This window comes from Branchiostoma lanceolatum, chromosome 9 (genome assembly GCF_035083965.1).
Source record: "Branchiostoma lanceolatum isolate klBraLanc5 chromosome 9, klBraLanc5.hap2, whole genome shotgun sequence".
Lineage (NCBI taxonomy): Eukaryota > Metazoa > Chordata > Leptocardii > Amphioxiformes > Branchiostomatidae > Branchiostoma > Branchiostoma lanceolatum.
In genome coordinates this window covers 21,090,440-21,105,318 of record NC_089730.1, presented here as the reverse complement: position 1 = coordinate 21,105,318, position 14,879 = coordinate 21,090,440, and the positions used below count along the sequence as shown (strand labels likewise).

At 42.2% G+C, this 14,879-nt stretch overlaps 2 protein-coding genes across 2 annotated transcripts; one reads left to right on the top strand and one right to left on the bottom strand.

Annotated features, from left to right (window-relative positions):
• Positions 1–243: 243 nt before the first annotated feature.
• Positions 244–14,873, bottom strand: LOC136442713 (cap-specific mRNA (nucleoside-2'-O-)-methyltransferase 2-like). The gene is made up of 5 exons (XM_066439656.1): positions 14,862–14,873; positions 13,976–14,074; positions 4,788–4,877; positions 2,131–2,215; positions 244–1,396 (listed from the first exon to the last, which is right to left on the bottom strand). Exons 1-5 carry the CDS (start codon positions 14,871–14,873, stop codon positions 1,275–1,277), a joined length of 408 nt encoding a protein of 135 aa, XP_066295753.1. The 3' UTR covers positions 244–1,274.
• On the top strand, positions 10,511–13,980 carry LOC136441668 (uncharacterized). Its single transcript, XM_066438102.1, has 2 exons — positions 10,511–10,541; positions 10,710–13,980. The coding sequence occupies exons 1-2, from the start codon at positions 10,526–10,528 to the stop codon at positions 13,589–13,591; spliced, it is 2,898 nt and encodes a 965-aa protein (XP_066294199.1). The 5' UTR covers positions 10,511–10,525; the 3' UTR covers positions 13,592–13,980.
• Positions 14,874–14,879: the final 6 nt, after the last annotated feature.

Here is a 14,879-nt window from a genome sequence, read left to right as displayed (position 1 = left end):
TGCATTTTGTGTGACAGTTTCCTTGCAAATGTATGAATTCAACCCAGATTTGTTAGACATTACAGTACTGTGAATAACTTCTATTATAATTAGTACCCCTATGCATTAAATTCATACATCTAACATAAGGTCCCATATTTTATGCTGATGTAGTAGACCTTAGGATGAGTTCTGAGCATTGCACAGTTGAAATGTGATATGTCTGTGAGTCATCATGATAAATACTGTAACAACAATTCCAAGTGTTTTTTAAGAGTTTATTCTCAATAAAATCATCAGAAAGTTGCTATGAGTCGGACGATTATCACACTTTGTGATATGTTAGACTTTGAGATCTAAAATAGCCTAGTAACATTTTGTTTGGTACCGCGGTATAATAGCCCTACATATAGGTACATGTACGCTTCCAGGTCTGAAACTTATACATGTGTATATGGGTTAGACCAAAATAGTACAAAATGAATTGGATTTTAGAAATCACTTGGTTGCAAGTGACATGTCAAAGATCTCTATACCAATAATGTGAGAAATACTTTGTTTAAAAAGTAAATGGAAAATGCCCAAAAATAATCTGGATTAACAAGAACAGGGGGGATAGAAAAAACTTAAGCCAGTGAATACCAAGTTTATAAAACTTCATCATTAGGATCACATACAATTTGAGACTGGCTCAGGACATAAATCCATCTTAAAAGTATATGTTTGCTAAGTACACATTTACATCAGGTACAAAGTTAGCACGATGATCCTATTATAAAAACAGCACATAAAAACTCAAAGTTGAACACACTGAACAACTCCTAAAAATTGAATCCTACCACAGGAAAATCAAGGGAACAGTTTCTAAAAAGTTGTTAAACATATGAAAATACTACTTTCTCTCAGTTTACATCTTAAACAGCACTGTTACGTGGTAAACAAATATACACATTTTTGCTGGTCAAAGCTTTTGTCAAAATTCTTCACCCTTCCCTTTTTCGGCACCTTTTAGGTGGGGTAACAACCTGGCACCATTGTTTTACTTCTAGTTTCTCATGTATACAAGCCTTTTCTGGTGATAAGATACTGTAAATCTATTTACTTTCGCGGTGGTTTTATTTTGTGACAGGAGGTTTTTACAAATTTTTAAGATTACGGTTGATGCATCTTAGCAGTAACAGCTGTTATACGTTGGAAATGTAATACTATTTCTCTTGTGATGAATTTGAGGTGGAGTCACTACAAAAATAAAACCATCACAAAAGTTTTCATATTTACAGTACCATTCTTAGCCCTCAGTCCCCCTGCATGTTGCAGGTCTGTAGAAGTTGTTTCTCCCACCTGACGACCGTTGCCAGGCTGCGGTGTAGAACTGCCTCGTTAGCAGCCTTCAGGAAGTGCTGGAACCTCCCGTCACCTGGACAAGCAGAACACTAACTTTAGTAAAACTCAAATGTACAATCTGACTAGATCTAGTGTGTGATATCTTTAACCTTCTCCCTGCTGCCTAACTCTGTAACCAATAGGGAATTGGGTGCCAAAAGTCTACTTAAGTGCGCTTAAAACATTCCTCTTACGTACACAAATACGATACAAGTAGAGAGCTATGCGGTTTGGGCCAAGTGATGTCTTTAATCTGTGAATCTGCTCTGTGGTAGAGGCTTATCGGTTGAACAGAGACATCAACGGCCAAAGACCGGGGTCTTGGCAATTACAACAAAAACTGTAGTGCACCTGCGGGTGTAAAAATGGGTACCTGACATAGGTTGGGGAGTGGGGACTGAGGTGAAAGACAGTGAAAGGAGAGGGATGCCGTGCCCTAGACACAGTGGACAATAACCCACTGCAGCTACGGCCTCAAAAAGGCTTTGAGACTAACATTACCTACATGCAAGGCTATCTGATTGCAGCCTTGTTGAACATGAATATCTTACAACTCTGCTCTACAGTACTAGGAAACCATCCTATCAATTATGAAGGAGATATAGTGCTGCTGCATACCATCTAAACTAAATAAAACCTGCAGTACCTAGTAAATGAATTCTGCAGTGTAGAATCAGACCTTACCCAGTAGCTGCTTTGTTATACAAAAGGGCAGTTTTACCTACTATGCACTGTCTGAAGGAACTGTGGTGTAAAACTGCCCCTTACCGAGTAGCTGCTGCATGGGCACCACCTCCAACACATCCCTGCCCCCCTGCAGGCCACACATGGTCTGTCTCAGCTCCTGTAGCACCTGCAGACAGGGGCATTGCATACAGTACACATGCAGTTTTTTTCACACAGTACTAGTCTATTGATAATGATGATGATGATGATTGAAGACCTTTATTGTATGTTCGTGCCCCGAGGGGCTAGATGCAGGTCGTTTAACACAAACCTAACTAACATCTAAGTGACATATAGTAATCTTATACAGTGAAATATGTACAGTACATTGTGTAAACATACATGGTAGAAGAAAAGGATAAGCTAAGCTAATCTAGTAAAGTCAACTTCTTCTCGCTTCTTTGTACATGTGTAGATGTATGAACAGATCATGTTTCCTATACAAGGGTTATCTAGACGCAACAAAAATATGATTATCATAATGTTTGTTGAAGTGTTGTTTTGATAACAATTTTTTTGAATGTCGTCAAATTGGCTTTTGACCTATTCCCTACTTTTGAAACAAGTGTTGGTATAGGAGTAGCAGAAGACCTTTGTGTCAAACTATCAAAGGAAGAAAACAATGGGCACATAGGGTAAGATACTGGAAGAGTGTTGTAGTCAGGAAGAACCTGAGTGTCAAAATCATGCGAATGTCAATGAAGTATTCTTGTTCAAAGGAAGCTGTATTTTGCCACTCTGGATAGAAGGTTTGGGATAGAAAAGTTTTTTAGACTTAATACTCATAAAAGAGTTTATCAACATTACATTCAGTAGCGTGCGTGGGTTCACAGCCCCTGAACCAGGTATACACACTATAGCAGCTGGGTGTAATAACCCAGCCTTATCTCCAGTAACCTGGGTTCACAGTCCCTATACTCATGATCAGTACACATAAACAGCTGGGTGGGTTGGTTTAGGGTTTAGAGTTTGTAATAACCCAGTCTTACCTCCAGTAGCCTGGGTTCACAGCCCCTGTACCCAGTACACACTAGCAGCTGACTGGGTGGGTTTAGGGATTAGAGTTTGTAATAACCCAGCCTTACCTCCAGTAGCCTGGGTTCACAGCCCCTGTATCCAGTACACACTAGCAGCTGACTGGGTGGGTGGGTTTAGGGGTCAGAGTTTGTAATAACCCAGTCTTACCTCCAGTAGCCTGGGTTCACAGCCCCTGTACCCAATCAGCTGGCTGGGTTTAGGGGTTAGAGTTGACCGGGGCAGGCAGTCTTACCTCCAGTAGCCTGGGTTCACAGCCCCTGTACCCAGTACACACTAGCAGCTGACTGGGTGGGTTTAGGGGTTAGAGTTTGTAATAACCCAGCCTTACCTCCAGTAGCCTGGGTTCACAGCCCCTGTACCCAGTACACACTAGCAGCTGACTGGGTGGGTTTAGGGGTCAGAGTTTGTAATAACCCAGTCTTACCTCCAGTAGCCTGGGTTCACAGCCCCTGTACCCAATCAGCTGGCTGGGTTTAGGGGTTAGAGTTGACCGGGGCAGGCAGCCTTACCTCCAGTAGCCTGGGTTCACAGCCCCTGTACCCAGTACACACTAGCAGCTGACTGGGTGGGTTTAGGGGTTAGAGTTTGTAATAACCCAGCCTTACCTCCAGTAGCCTGGGTTCACAGCCCCTGTACCCAGTACACACTAGCAGCTGGGAGGGTGGGTTTAGGGGTCAGAGTTTGTAATGACCCAGCCTTACCTCCAGTAGCCTGGGTTCACAGCCCCTGTACCCAGTACACACTAGCAGCTGGGTGGGTGGGTTTAGGGGATAGAGTTTGTAATAACCCAGCCTTACCTCCAGTAGCCTGGGTTCACAGCCCCTGTACCCAGTACACACTAGCAGCTGACTGGGTGGGTTTAGGGGTTAGAGTTTGTAATAACCCAGCCTTACCTCCAGTAGCCTGGGTTCACAGCCCCTGTACCCAGTACACACTAGCAGCTGGGTGGGTGGGTTTAGGGGATAGAGTTTGTAATAACCCAGCCTTACCTCCAGTAGCCTGGGTTCACAGCCCCTGTACCCAGTACACACTAGCAGCTGACTGGGTGGGTTTAGGGGTCAGAGTTTGTAATAACCCAGCCTTACCTCCAGTAGCCTGGGTTCACAGCCCCTGTACCCAGTACACACTAGCAGCTGGGAGGGTGGGTTTAGGGGATAGAGTTTGTAATGACCCAGCCTTACCTCCAGTAGCCTGGGTTCACAGCCCCTGTACCCAGTACACACTAGCAGCTGGGTGGGTGGGTTTAGGGGATAGAGTTTGTAATAACCCAGCCTTACCTCCAGTAGCCTGGGTTCACAGCCCCTGTACCCTGCACACACTAGCAGCTGGGAGGGTGGGTTTAGGGGTCAGAGTTTGTAATAACCCAGCCTTACCTCCAGTAGCCTGGGTTCACAGCCCCTGTATCCAGTACACACTAGCAGCTGGGAGGGTGGGTTTAGGGGTCAGAGTTTGTAATAACCCAGTCTTACCTCCAGTAGCCTGGGTTCACAGCCCCTGTACCCAGTACACACTAGCAGCTGGGAGGGTGGGATTAGGGGTTAGAGTTTGTAATAACCCAGCCTTACCTCCAGTAGCCTGGGTTCACAGCCCCTGTACCCTGTACACACTAGCAGCTGGGAGGGTGGGATTAGGGGTTAGAGTTTGTAATAACCCAGCCTTACCTCCAGTAACCTGGGTTCACAGCCCCTGTACCCAGTACACACTAGCAGCTGACTGGGTCTGCTGTCTGGCTGCAGAGGTGACAAGCTAACCTGGAATGGGAAAAGGGCATACAAAAATTTTATTTAAACTCTTAAGCAACAACTTAAAGTACTGTTCTGTTACACAGTAACAGTTACAATAACATTACTGTTAATTCAAAAGATTCCAGGGTGAATATCTGTCCCAAAATGTAAGGATCCATTCCTCTTTTATTTAAGGTAAAACATCTAGGCCTATTTAAAAAAAATCAATTAATATGTCAGTGAAACTTTGGGTTATCCTTAACAAGCTAATTTAAAAAATACCACTGGACAAACCAACATAATACAGGTATGTGATATACACTCAAAGGTCCTAAATATCATTAATCAATTTTTAATGATATTTAAATTATATTTAGTCTTTATTGAATATTCCTGCCCACATGGGCTAAATGCACAGATGGTCTAGAGAATGCTACATTCTAACATTTAAAAAAAGTGAAATAAAACAAAACTATATGGACTATTAATCTCCGTCCGATCTCTGTTATTCTTGAAAAAGACAATAAAGTAAAAACCGGTTGAATACCAGTCTCTTCGCTGTCATTTTCCCAAGAACTACAAATGATATATGGACTATTAATCTTATACTTAAATATCATTCTTATCATATGTTAAGTTTGTTTGTATACTACACGTATAGTATGCTACTAATTGTGTTTAACTTTATGTATGTATTTGTGACCCATGGCCCCACTATAAAACAGTGATCACACCTCCAAGCTGGGCTACCCTGGTTAAACAGGACAGGAATAAATCAATAAAATAAATGTTGCATAGGGTTGTTAGGGTATTACTTAGCTATCATCATCATAGCTTGTCGTTCATCTCTAGCTATGATGGCATGCAAGCAAAGGAATAAAATTCAATGCAGCAATTGTTCTCTCCTGTGTGTATGACCTTCACAGAATTGACAGAACCCAGTCAACCATTAGGTGTAAACATATCAGGTGACACATGCCCTAAGGCTTGGCATGTTCAGTCATGCAAGTTAGGCATGACTCAGTGGAAAGTCCCGGATGTGAAACAGGAAAGGTTTCGCCTGAGTCAGTGGGGAAAACCCAGAACTCTCCGTACAGGGAGAAACAGGCAAGTCTCTACCCAGGCAGGTTCACAACTGTGGAGTCCCTGACATCCAGGTGAGATTTAAACTAATTATTCTTATACATCTAGTAGGTGAGATTTAGACATGTCTCAGACATCCAGGTGAGATTTAGACTTTATAATCTTATGCATCTAGGTCAGATTTAGACATGTCTCAGACATCAAGGTGGGAATTAAACTATCTTATACATCTAGGTGAGATTTAGACAAGTCTTGACATTCAGGTGAGATTTAGACATGTTTCAGACATCTATAGGTGAGATTTAGACATGTCTCAGACATCCAGGTGAGATTTAGACATGTCTCAGACATCCAGGTGAGATTTAGACAAGTCTCAGACATTCTGGTGAGATTTAGTTAAGTCTTACACATCCAAGTGAGATTTAGTTATAATAAGTCTTACACATCCAGGTGAGATTTAGACATGTCTCAGACATGCAGGTGAGATTTAGACATGTTTCAGACATCTAGGTGAGATTTAGACAAGTCTCGGGCATCCAGGTTAATTTAGACAAGTCATATGACATTCAGGTGAGATTTAGACAAGTCTCAGACATTCAGGTGAGATTTAGACAAGTCTCAGACATCCAGGTGAGATTTTAACTATCTGATACATCTAGGTGAGAGTTAGACATGTCTCAGACATCTAGGTGAGATTTAGACATGTTTCAGACATCCAGGTGAGATTTAGACATGTTTCAGACATCCAGGTGAGATTTAGACATGTTTCAGACATCCAGGTGAGATTAAGACATGTTTCAGACATCCAGGTGAGATTAAGACATGTTTCAGACATCCAGGTGAGATTAAGACAAGTCTCAAACATTCCGGTGAAATGTATTGTCTCAGATATTCAGGTGAAATTTATACACATCTCATACATACAATGTACTTGACAAATCTGTTAATCCTCAATAATAATCGTTATATTACACTGGGGCTTACTGAGACCAGACACACTGTGAACATTTCTTTGTGACTGTTTTTTGCATGAGCTACTGTGAGCTATCCTCACAGAGTCCACTGAGTTAACGTCATGGCATGAACATATATAATCAGTTACACATACATTGGTAGGAGTGGCCTTGTACTGCAGTGGTCTGAGGCATAGTGTACAAATATGTACGTAACTAGCTAGCCATACAAAGACAGTATTGACATAGACATGGCTCACTGGTATTAGCCCCGGCAGTTGAACAGGGCAAGTTTTGCCTGAGTCAGATCTAGAAGGAAGATATACTGAAGTTTTGCTGGTCCTTCAAGAAGCAGGCATATTTCTAGAAGCAGCTTCATAGCTTTGGGGTCTCAGGGAGACATCCAGGCAGGGAGATTGAGTCTATTCCAGATACTGTAGGAGGTTGCAGGGACTACTGGGGTCATTGCTGTGACTTGAAACACTGTGTGCATGCATGCATGCTCTATGCATGATCATAATGAGCCCAGTTTAAACCTTTAGTTTAATTTGACAGTTTTATTGTTACTATGTATTACTATGTATGGGGTTGAACCCCCCAGGAATCTTTGAAAAACGCCCACTGCAGGCGATATGTATTCCTGGGTTAACAAAGCAAACAAACAAATTTAGTATAGACATACATGTATCGTGATCAGGTATAGCTGGCTTTCCACTCCTTTCCACACTGATACAACCGACTTATTAGACCAATTCCTGACTTAATACTAGATATTATTAAGTCAATGTAGACTCCATCAGAAAATTCCTGCCTTGAAACTCTCACTTGTACAGGGGGAAAATGAGTCAAATCTGCACCTATAGACATGATTGTTTACAATTATGGAGTTTCAGACATCCAGGTGAGATTTACCGTAAAAAAAATAAATGTATACGAATGGTGCAGTCTATGAAACATAATTTGACCCAAAGTAACAATCATGATGACATTTTCACAAAATACAAATACAAATACAAATACAAATACCGTAACTGTAACATTTTGTTTTCTGTTTTTGCTTCAGACTGATCACCAGGATAGATACTGAAGATGTCTGACATCAACACGACTAGCCTGGCAGACAGGCTACAGGACTTGGAGTCGGGCCTCAAAAGGCAGCAAAGCAAACAAGCTGGTTATGGAGAGGCACTGAGAGAGGCCATTCTCTGCAGCGATAACTTTATGGAAGTAGAAGTCCTGAAAAGTCTTGGAGACTTGCGTCTTAAGAATGCGAAGCTCAGTAAAGATTCAGCAGAGTTTGACAAGGCTGCTGCCCTGTATGCTGCTGCCCTGCTGCACTGCACAGATCCAGACATGGGACAAACACTGGAACATCGCATCGACTACATGGAGAAACTCTCCAGACAACTGCTGCAGGGGTACACTCCACACTTCCGGTGGTTGTCATCGGACTACTGGGGTGCTGCTGACAGCAATGTCTTAAGGGTGGCAGAAATTTGTGACAAATTGGACAGAAAAAATGTTGGTACATCTTGGCACTTTGTTGTGGAGACTTACACGAAACAATTAGTTTCAGCAATTGCAAATGGCGATGCATTCTTAGAGGTTGAAGTCCTAAAATCTCTTGGAGATTTCTACCTTGAGAAAGGCAAGAAAGCCTCTGATGTGTCCCAGTTCTCCAAGGCAGCTGCCATGTACAACAAGGCCCTGACAAGATGTGAGGATCAGGGAACAAAACTAACACTGGAACACCGTACCAAGTACATGGAGAAGATCAGGGAAGCAGGGAGAAAAGTAAGTCTTTATTGACTATTCACAAATGTTATGTGATACTATTGATATTACAACTTTATATTGTTTATACTTAGGCAGGGTTAATTTTTGATGTGGGTGTTCTGGACCAGCTACATTTTACCATATTGCCCAGGCTTCTAAGTTGTGTTGCGCAAACTTCCAAGGCAATTATACCATCGCAAAAGCAAATTCTGAAGCATGACATTTAAAGCAATGTCACCAAAATGTGGATCATTTCTTGCAGCAGAAACCATCATCAAATAGGTATGGATCTGGACCAAGAGGAAGAAGACCAAACATGGAGGTGTTTAACCCAATGGAGGAACTCATGATTTCTGTCTTCTTTGATGATCATCTTCCTTATCCAGACATATCAAGGTGGGGAGGCATTAAAATATTTTGCTTTACAGTCATAATGATTACAGCACAAAGTCATGAAAATTCTTGTCCATTGCTGTAGATTAACAGCTTCAATAATGACAGCTATTATTGAGTATTTGAGCATGTCGATTGAGATCAAATCATGCAATTGGATGTGCAAACTTCGACCTCGAGGCCTCATGTGATTCCGAGGCGAGCATTCTGTTGATCGAACTTGACAGGTTGCATTTTGTTTGTAGTATGACTCACTTGAGCACATTCTAAAGTTTCCACCTACCCGCTCCCACACTGATTCTCATGTACATGGCAGTTGTTACAGTGAAACCTTCTCATTGGAGACAAGCATACGAACAAGCACTAAAAATAACACCTTGTGAAAGTATTCACCCATAGAAGTTCTTCTGCACCACATAGCCACAATGATATAATACTTGATAAATATGCAAAGAAAACAAGCTCTTATTCAGCTTGAACAACGAGTACAGATCCCGGAAGTAAACAAACCTTACATTTGACCCAGATTTCGGCTGTATTCATCTGCTCAGGGCAGGCCTGACCAAACTACTCACATATGTTCTTACGCCAACTAATCTGATGAACTCAACAAATTCTGACCAAAAAAGGAAAGCTTAGACCCTACCTGATCTTTCTAAACAAAAAAGTCTCCAGGTTGGGCCAAAATTTTCAAGGAAAATAAAGGATTTCAAGGATTCTAAGTTGGCACTACAAAGCTATTCCCATTTTTGGCCTCCGCCGTGCAGGTCCACTGTAACGTCTACCCTTAACAACATAACACTTTGCCAAGCTCACTCCCTCTTCTTGTCAACTCTTGTAATATTTGAGAGAGTTTAGATAATCTGATAATTATAGATATAAATGAAAATTCTTGCAATTGCAATATGTTGTTCTACAGTAAACTAACAGAACCAGGAATGCAGAGTGTTGAAGCTGGAAGAGGTGTGGAAGAAGGGCTCACTGACAGGTGACTTATAATCATATACATGTATGATTAAATATCTCTGATATACGTGTATTATTACCAAGTTGTTTTGATATGCAGTCATCTACTACTTAGTGATCACTACATATCTAAGTAATTGTTGTCTTTGCAGAAATGCCCGCACAAACACTTCGTTTTCCCCTTAGAGCCAAATATAAACAACACAAAGTTTAACTTAAATGCATTTATTTTACAGTACCTGCAACATTTCAATGTTTATACACAAGATCAGACACGTGAGAAGCAGCTAACATTTAGGGGGAAACACAGTGCAGTACTTCTGGATTGCATAAATTGACCAGGTCCTCATCTTTCATGTGATTTTTGGCAAGTCTGGGCTACAATAACTTGAAGTTTTCTCTTTCCTTTAAAGTCAGTACAAGGACCACCTTAAGGAAGGAGAATCCTCCCTTGCTAGGGCAGGCCTGGAGTCAGCAGAGCAGCACTTTGCAGCCGCACTTAAGATGGTACATGTCAGAGGTGAGTGGTAAATCAAGTACATGTACTGGTAAACAAATTTACAAGTTTTGTAACATTATATTGTACAAAATATCTACTTTGAGATACAAGGTTCTGACAATATTTTGGTTGCCTTTCAAGTACAAACTAGTAAGAGAAATGCCCAACATCAAGTTATTTCTTTCCCAGATCCCACAGCCCAGCAGTACCAGAGAGAGGTGGAGCCCCTGTGCAAGTTGGGGGATGTCTACAGCAAGCGAGGTCAGCAGACAGGAGAAGGGGAAGACTTTGTCAAAGCAGCAGCACTCTACAATGCAGCGATAGCCAGGTCAAAGGATGAAGTCCTTAATGGTAACATAGTGACAGCTATCATAGAAGTAGAAAAGTCATTTCTGAAATGTACCCTAGATATCTGTCATAATGTCAGCCTTGAAAACACAGAAAAACACAAGAAACAGCTGAAGGAGATGCGGGACCAGATCAAGCTGGAGATGGAAACCATTGACCAGCAGCTGGATCCCTATGTACATGATGAGGACGACCCACGTGTCAAAGAGATAGAGGCAAAACGAGCTCAGGCTGTCAGGCAGTTGTTTGAGAACATAGCACAACAAAGGAAGGAGTTCATCAGCCTGCTTGTAGAAGAGTGTATTGGGTTAATGGGTCCCCCTCCCTGTAAGTATGCCCTGATAGGTTTGGGCTCACAGGCCACAGGACTGGTAACTCCTTACTCAGACCTGGAGTTCGCCATCTTGGTAGAAGAAGAAAGTGAAGAATGTCTCGAGTATTTCCGTAACCTCACCCACTATCTACACCTCAAGGTGGTCAACCTGGGAGAAACCATTCTCCCAGCACTGGGAATAAAATCTCTCAATGATTTCTACTCTGAGAATCCACTTGACAGCTGGTACTTTGACTCTGTTACACCTCGTGGGTTTGCATTTGATGGATCCATGCCAAAGGCAAGCAAGACTCCACTGGGCAGGCAGGGAACAGAGAACAAACCACCAAGTGAACTCATCCACACCCCGAGCAACATGGCTTCAATATTGCAAAATGATGCCACATTATACCTGAAGAAGGGATATCACCTTGCCACTATCTTGAGAAACCCATGCCTGATAGCAGGGGACCAGGCTTTGATTGACACATACATGGACTTTACAGCAGAGATACTGCAAGCTGATGGAGGAAAAATGGCTCAACAACTGGCACAGGAGACACAGGGGGAAAACATTAAAAGGTACAAAGAAAAACATGCAGCAAGGCTGATTGATGTGAAGAAAGACCTCTATCGCTTCCCAGCAGTAGCAGTGGACTGCTTGGCACTGTCTTCAGGCATTGTACCTACCACAGTTTTGGAGACAATAGAAGAAATAGAAAACCTACAAGTGATCAGTCCCAACAATGCACACCACCTGACAGTGCTTACCAGCATCTCAGCAGAACTCAGGCTCAGAACCTACATTGCAAATGGTGGACAGAAGGAAAACTTGTCAGCCTTGGTCTCAATGGAAGCAGTGCTGCATGGAAAGGAATCATCCTCACAAATCAATGATGAGGAGCAAACAACTGCCTTGATGGCAGTTTTCCATCTACCAAATGAAAAACAACTTTTCAGATACTTTTATTCGTCAGTTCCTCTCAAAGATTCTTTATCTAAGTTGTCTGGAAAGGGTCTAACTTTACATTCAGTCTCTAATTTCTATGATAGTTCTCCTAATGTACAAGGAAAGATGTACTTCCAGCTGTGCAAGTACAGCCTGGCTATCAGCTACTTTGATAAGGCCCTTAAGAAACTGGAAGGTACAGAAACTGAGGAAATTGCTCAGTTACATTTAAACCTCGGGTTAGCTTGCCACCATCTGGGTGATTACAGTGAAGCTATCAGTTACTATGAACAGGCACTGGAGATGCAACGAAGTATCTATGGTCAGACTGAAGCTCATCCTAACATAGCAAGCTCACTTACCAGCTTGGGGGTGGCCTGGGGTGACCTGGCTGACTACAGAAAAGCAACTGCATACCTTGAGCAGGTGCTAGAGATGTACAGAAGTATCCATGGTGAGGGAACTGCACATCAGGAAACTGCAAAAACACTCAACAACCTGGGTCTGGCCTTTACCAGCCTTGGTGATCACAGAAAAGCAATTGGATACCACGAAGAGGCACTGGAGATGTACAGGAGTGTGCATGGTCAAACTGTTGACCATGCTGACACTGCCAGGGCACTCAACATTCTAGGGAGAACCTGGGAGGAACTTAGTGATCACAGGAAAGCAACCAAATACCTGGAGCAGGCACTGCAGATGAGAAAGAGAATCTATGGTGACAATACTGCACATCCCGACATCGCCATCTCACTGAACAACCTAGGGATGGCCTATGAAAACCTGGGTAACTATGCAACATCTGTCAGCTACCATGAACAGTCACTAGCAATGCGCAGAAGTATCTACGGTCAGACTGCTGAAACTCCTCATATTGCCAGGTCACTTCACAACCTTGGGACTGTCTGTTGTAGCCAGGGAAATTACAGCAAAGCTATAAGCTACTCTGAGCAGGCACTAAAGATGAGGAGGAGTATCTATGGTCAAGATACGGCACATCATGACCTTGTCCCCTCACTTAACAGCATGGGGCGTGTCTACCAATGTTTGGGGGATCACAGGAAAGCCATCAGTTTCTACGAAGAGGCACTACAGATGATGAAAATCTTATGTGGTCAGAATAAAGAACATCCTAGGATCGCCATCTTGCTGAGAAATATTGGAGCAACCTGGTGTGTTGCTGGCGATCCCAGAAAAGCAACTGGCTATCTTGAAGAGGCTCTGCAGATGTTCAGGAGTATCTACGGTCAGGATAAAGCACATCGTTACATTGCCATGTCACTAAACAGCCTGGGGACGGCTTGGAGGCAGCTGGATGACGCCAGAAAAGCAATCGGCTACCACGAACAGGCACTGCAGATGTACAGGAGTGTCTTTGGTGAGGACTCAGCACACCCTAGCATTGCTGAATCATTGATGAACCTAGAAATGGCCAGGTCTTCTCTACATGACAGCAGCTAGACAATCAGCCACCATGAGCAGGCACTGTAGATGTACAAGGTTATTCATGGACAGGGTGTGGCACATCCTGACATTGCCAACTCACTTACATCCCTGGGAATGGTCTTGTGTCCTCTACCCCAATCTAACAGGAGCAAAGCAAAACAGCTTTATCCTTGTGGCAAAAGTTAGCCATTGGGAAAAAAGGCCACCTCGATCATGTTAAACAAGCCTCCACACTAATTGATAACAGTAGGGGTCCTTAATTCCCGATGTGAGTGGATCAAATCTATCAGTCCTGTCTTACACAGCTTGTACTTACCTTGCTACATACAAAACTGGTGTGTTTGTAAAACTGGTTTGCCGGTTATGCAAAACAAACAAACAAACAAGAAGACACCCTACCTTGTTGAAGACCCTGTGCAGTATGTAGACCAGCCCTGCGGTAAACCTGGTCAGGACTGTGTGGATACAGCACACCAGCACTCCACCTGGGGGCAGGCTCTACAAAAAAATGGAAAAAAGTTTAAAACTTCATACTTATTTGATTTCATCACTGCAGTTGGCAAAACTGCAACAAAGTATGTTTTGACATGTCTTGTTATTATATAATTGTTCATTTGTAAAGTTGACATATAGTAATGAAAAGCTGGTTTTCTGTTGTAAAAATAATTTTTGACATTATTAATTAATGTACATTGTAAAAGACGTGTGTGTAAGAAGTATGATCATTGTAAAATCACTAGGCATAGAGCTTAATGAGCAATAATATGAGCAGTAATCATGGAATAATCATAGCAGAAATTTCCATTCTTTTTGTGTACAACATTCCATGGTAATATGCTATACATTAAAATCAAACAATGCTGCATGTTTCATGTACTGCTTTCTTTACTTAATATACACTGTCTCATGATCACATGATCATATAGCAGGTTCTCAGATGTACATCTTTCAGATAATGTATTAGGCTTCAGGTAAGATGGCTTCTGAGAACATTATGAAGAGCTCAATTATCAGTGTGTTTTTGTGGACAACATTGTACTTCATTGATATCATAGGAGTGTATGCAGTAGTAGTAGTAGTAGTATCCAGTATTTTGATTAAACTGCTGCCGGGGTCAGCAGTATGCCTCTAGCACAAAAATGTTGTATCATATATCTACTACTGGGTAGTTTAGAAAAATCTACATGAATGTTTAACTTAGGAAGTTTGTCTGTAGTTTCCTGCCATTATATATCTGGGTTATTTGTAGAAAAGAGTGACTGTCAAAAATTTGATTTAGATGCACCACTGTCTGCATGAGGCA

What these genes read in the sequence shown, in the direction of transcription:
- LOC136442713 (XM_066439656.1), bottom strand. An exon ending in TGCACAGGGTCTTCAACAAG is followed by an intron (nt 4,878 to 13,975) that starts GTAGGGTGTCTT and finishes TTCCCATTCCAG; the next exon opens with GTTAGCTTGTCACCTCTGCA. An exon ending in GCCCATGCAGCAGCTACTCG is followed by an intron (nt 1,397 to 2,130) that starts GTAAGGGGCAGT and finishes CTGCTTGTCCAG; the next exon opens with GTGACGGGAGGTTCCAGCAC.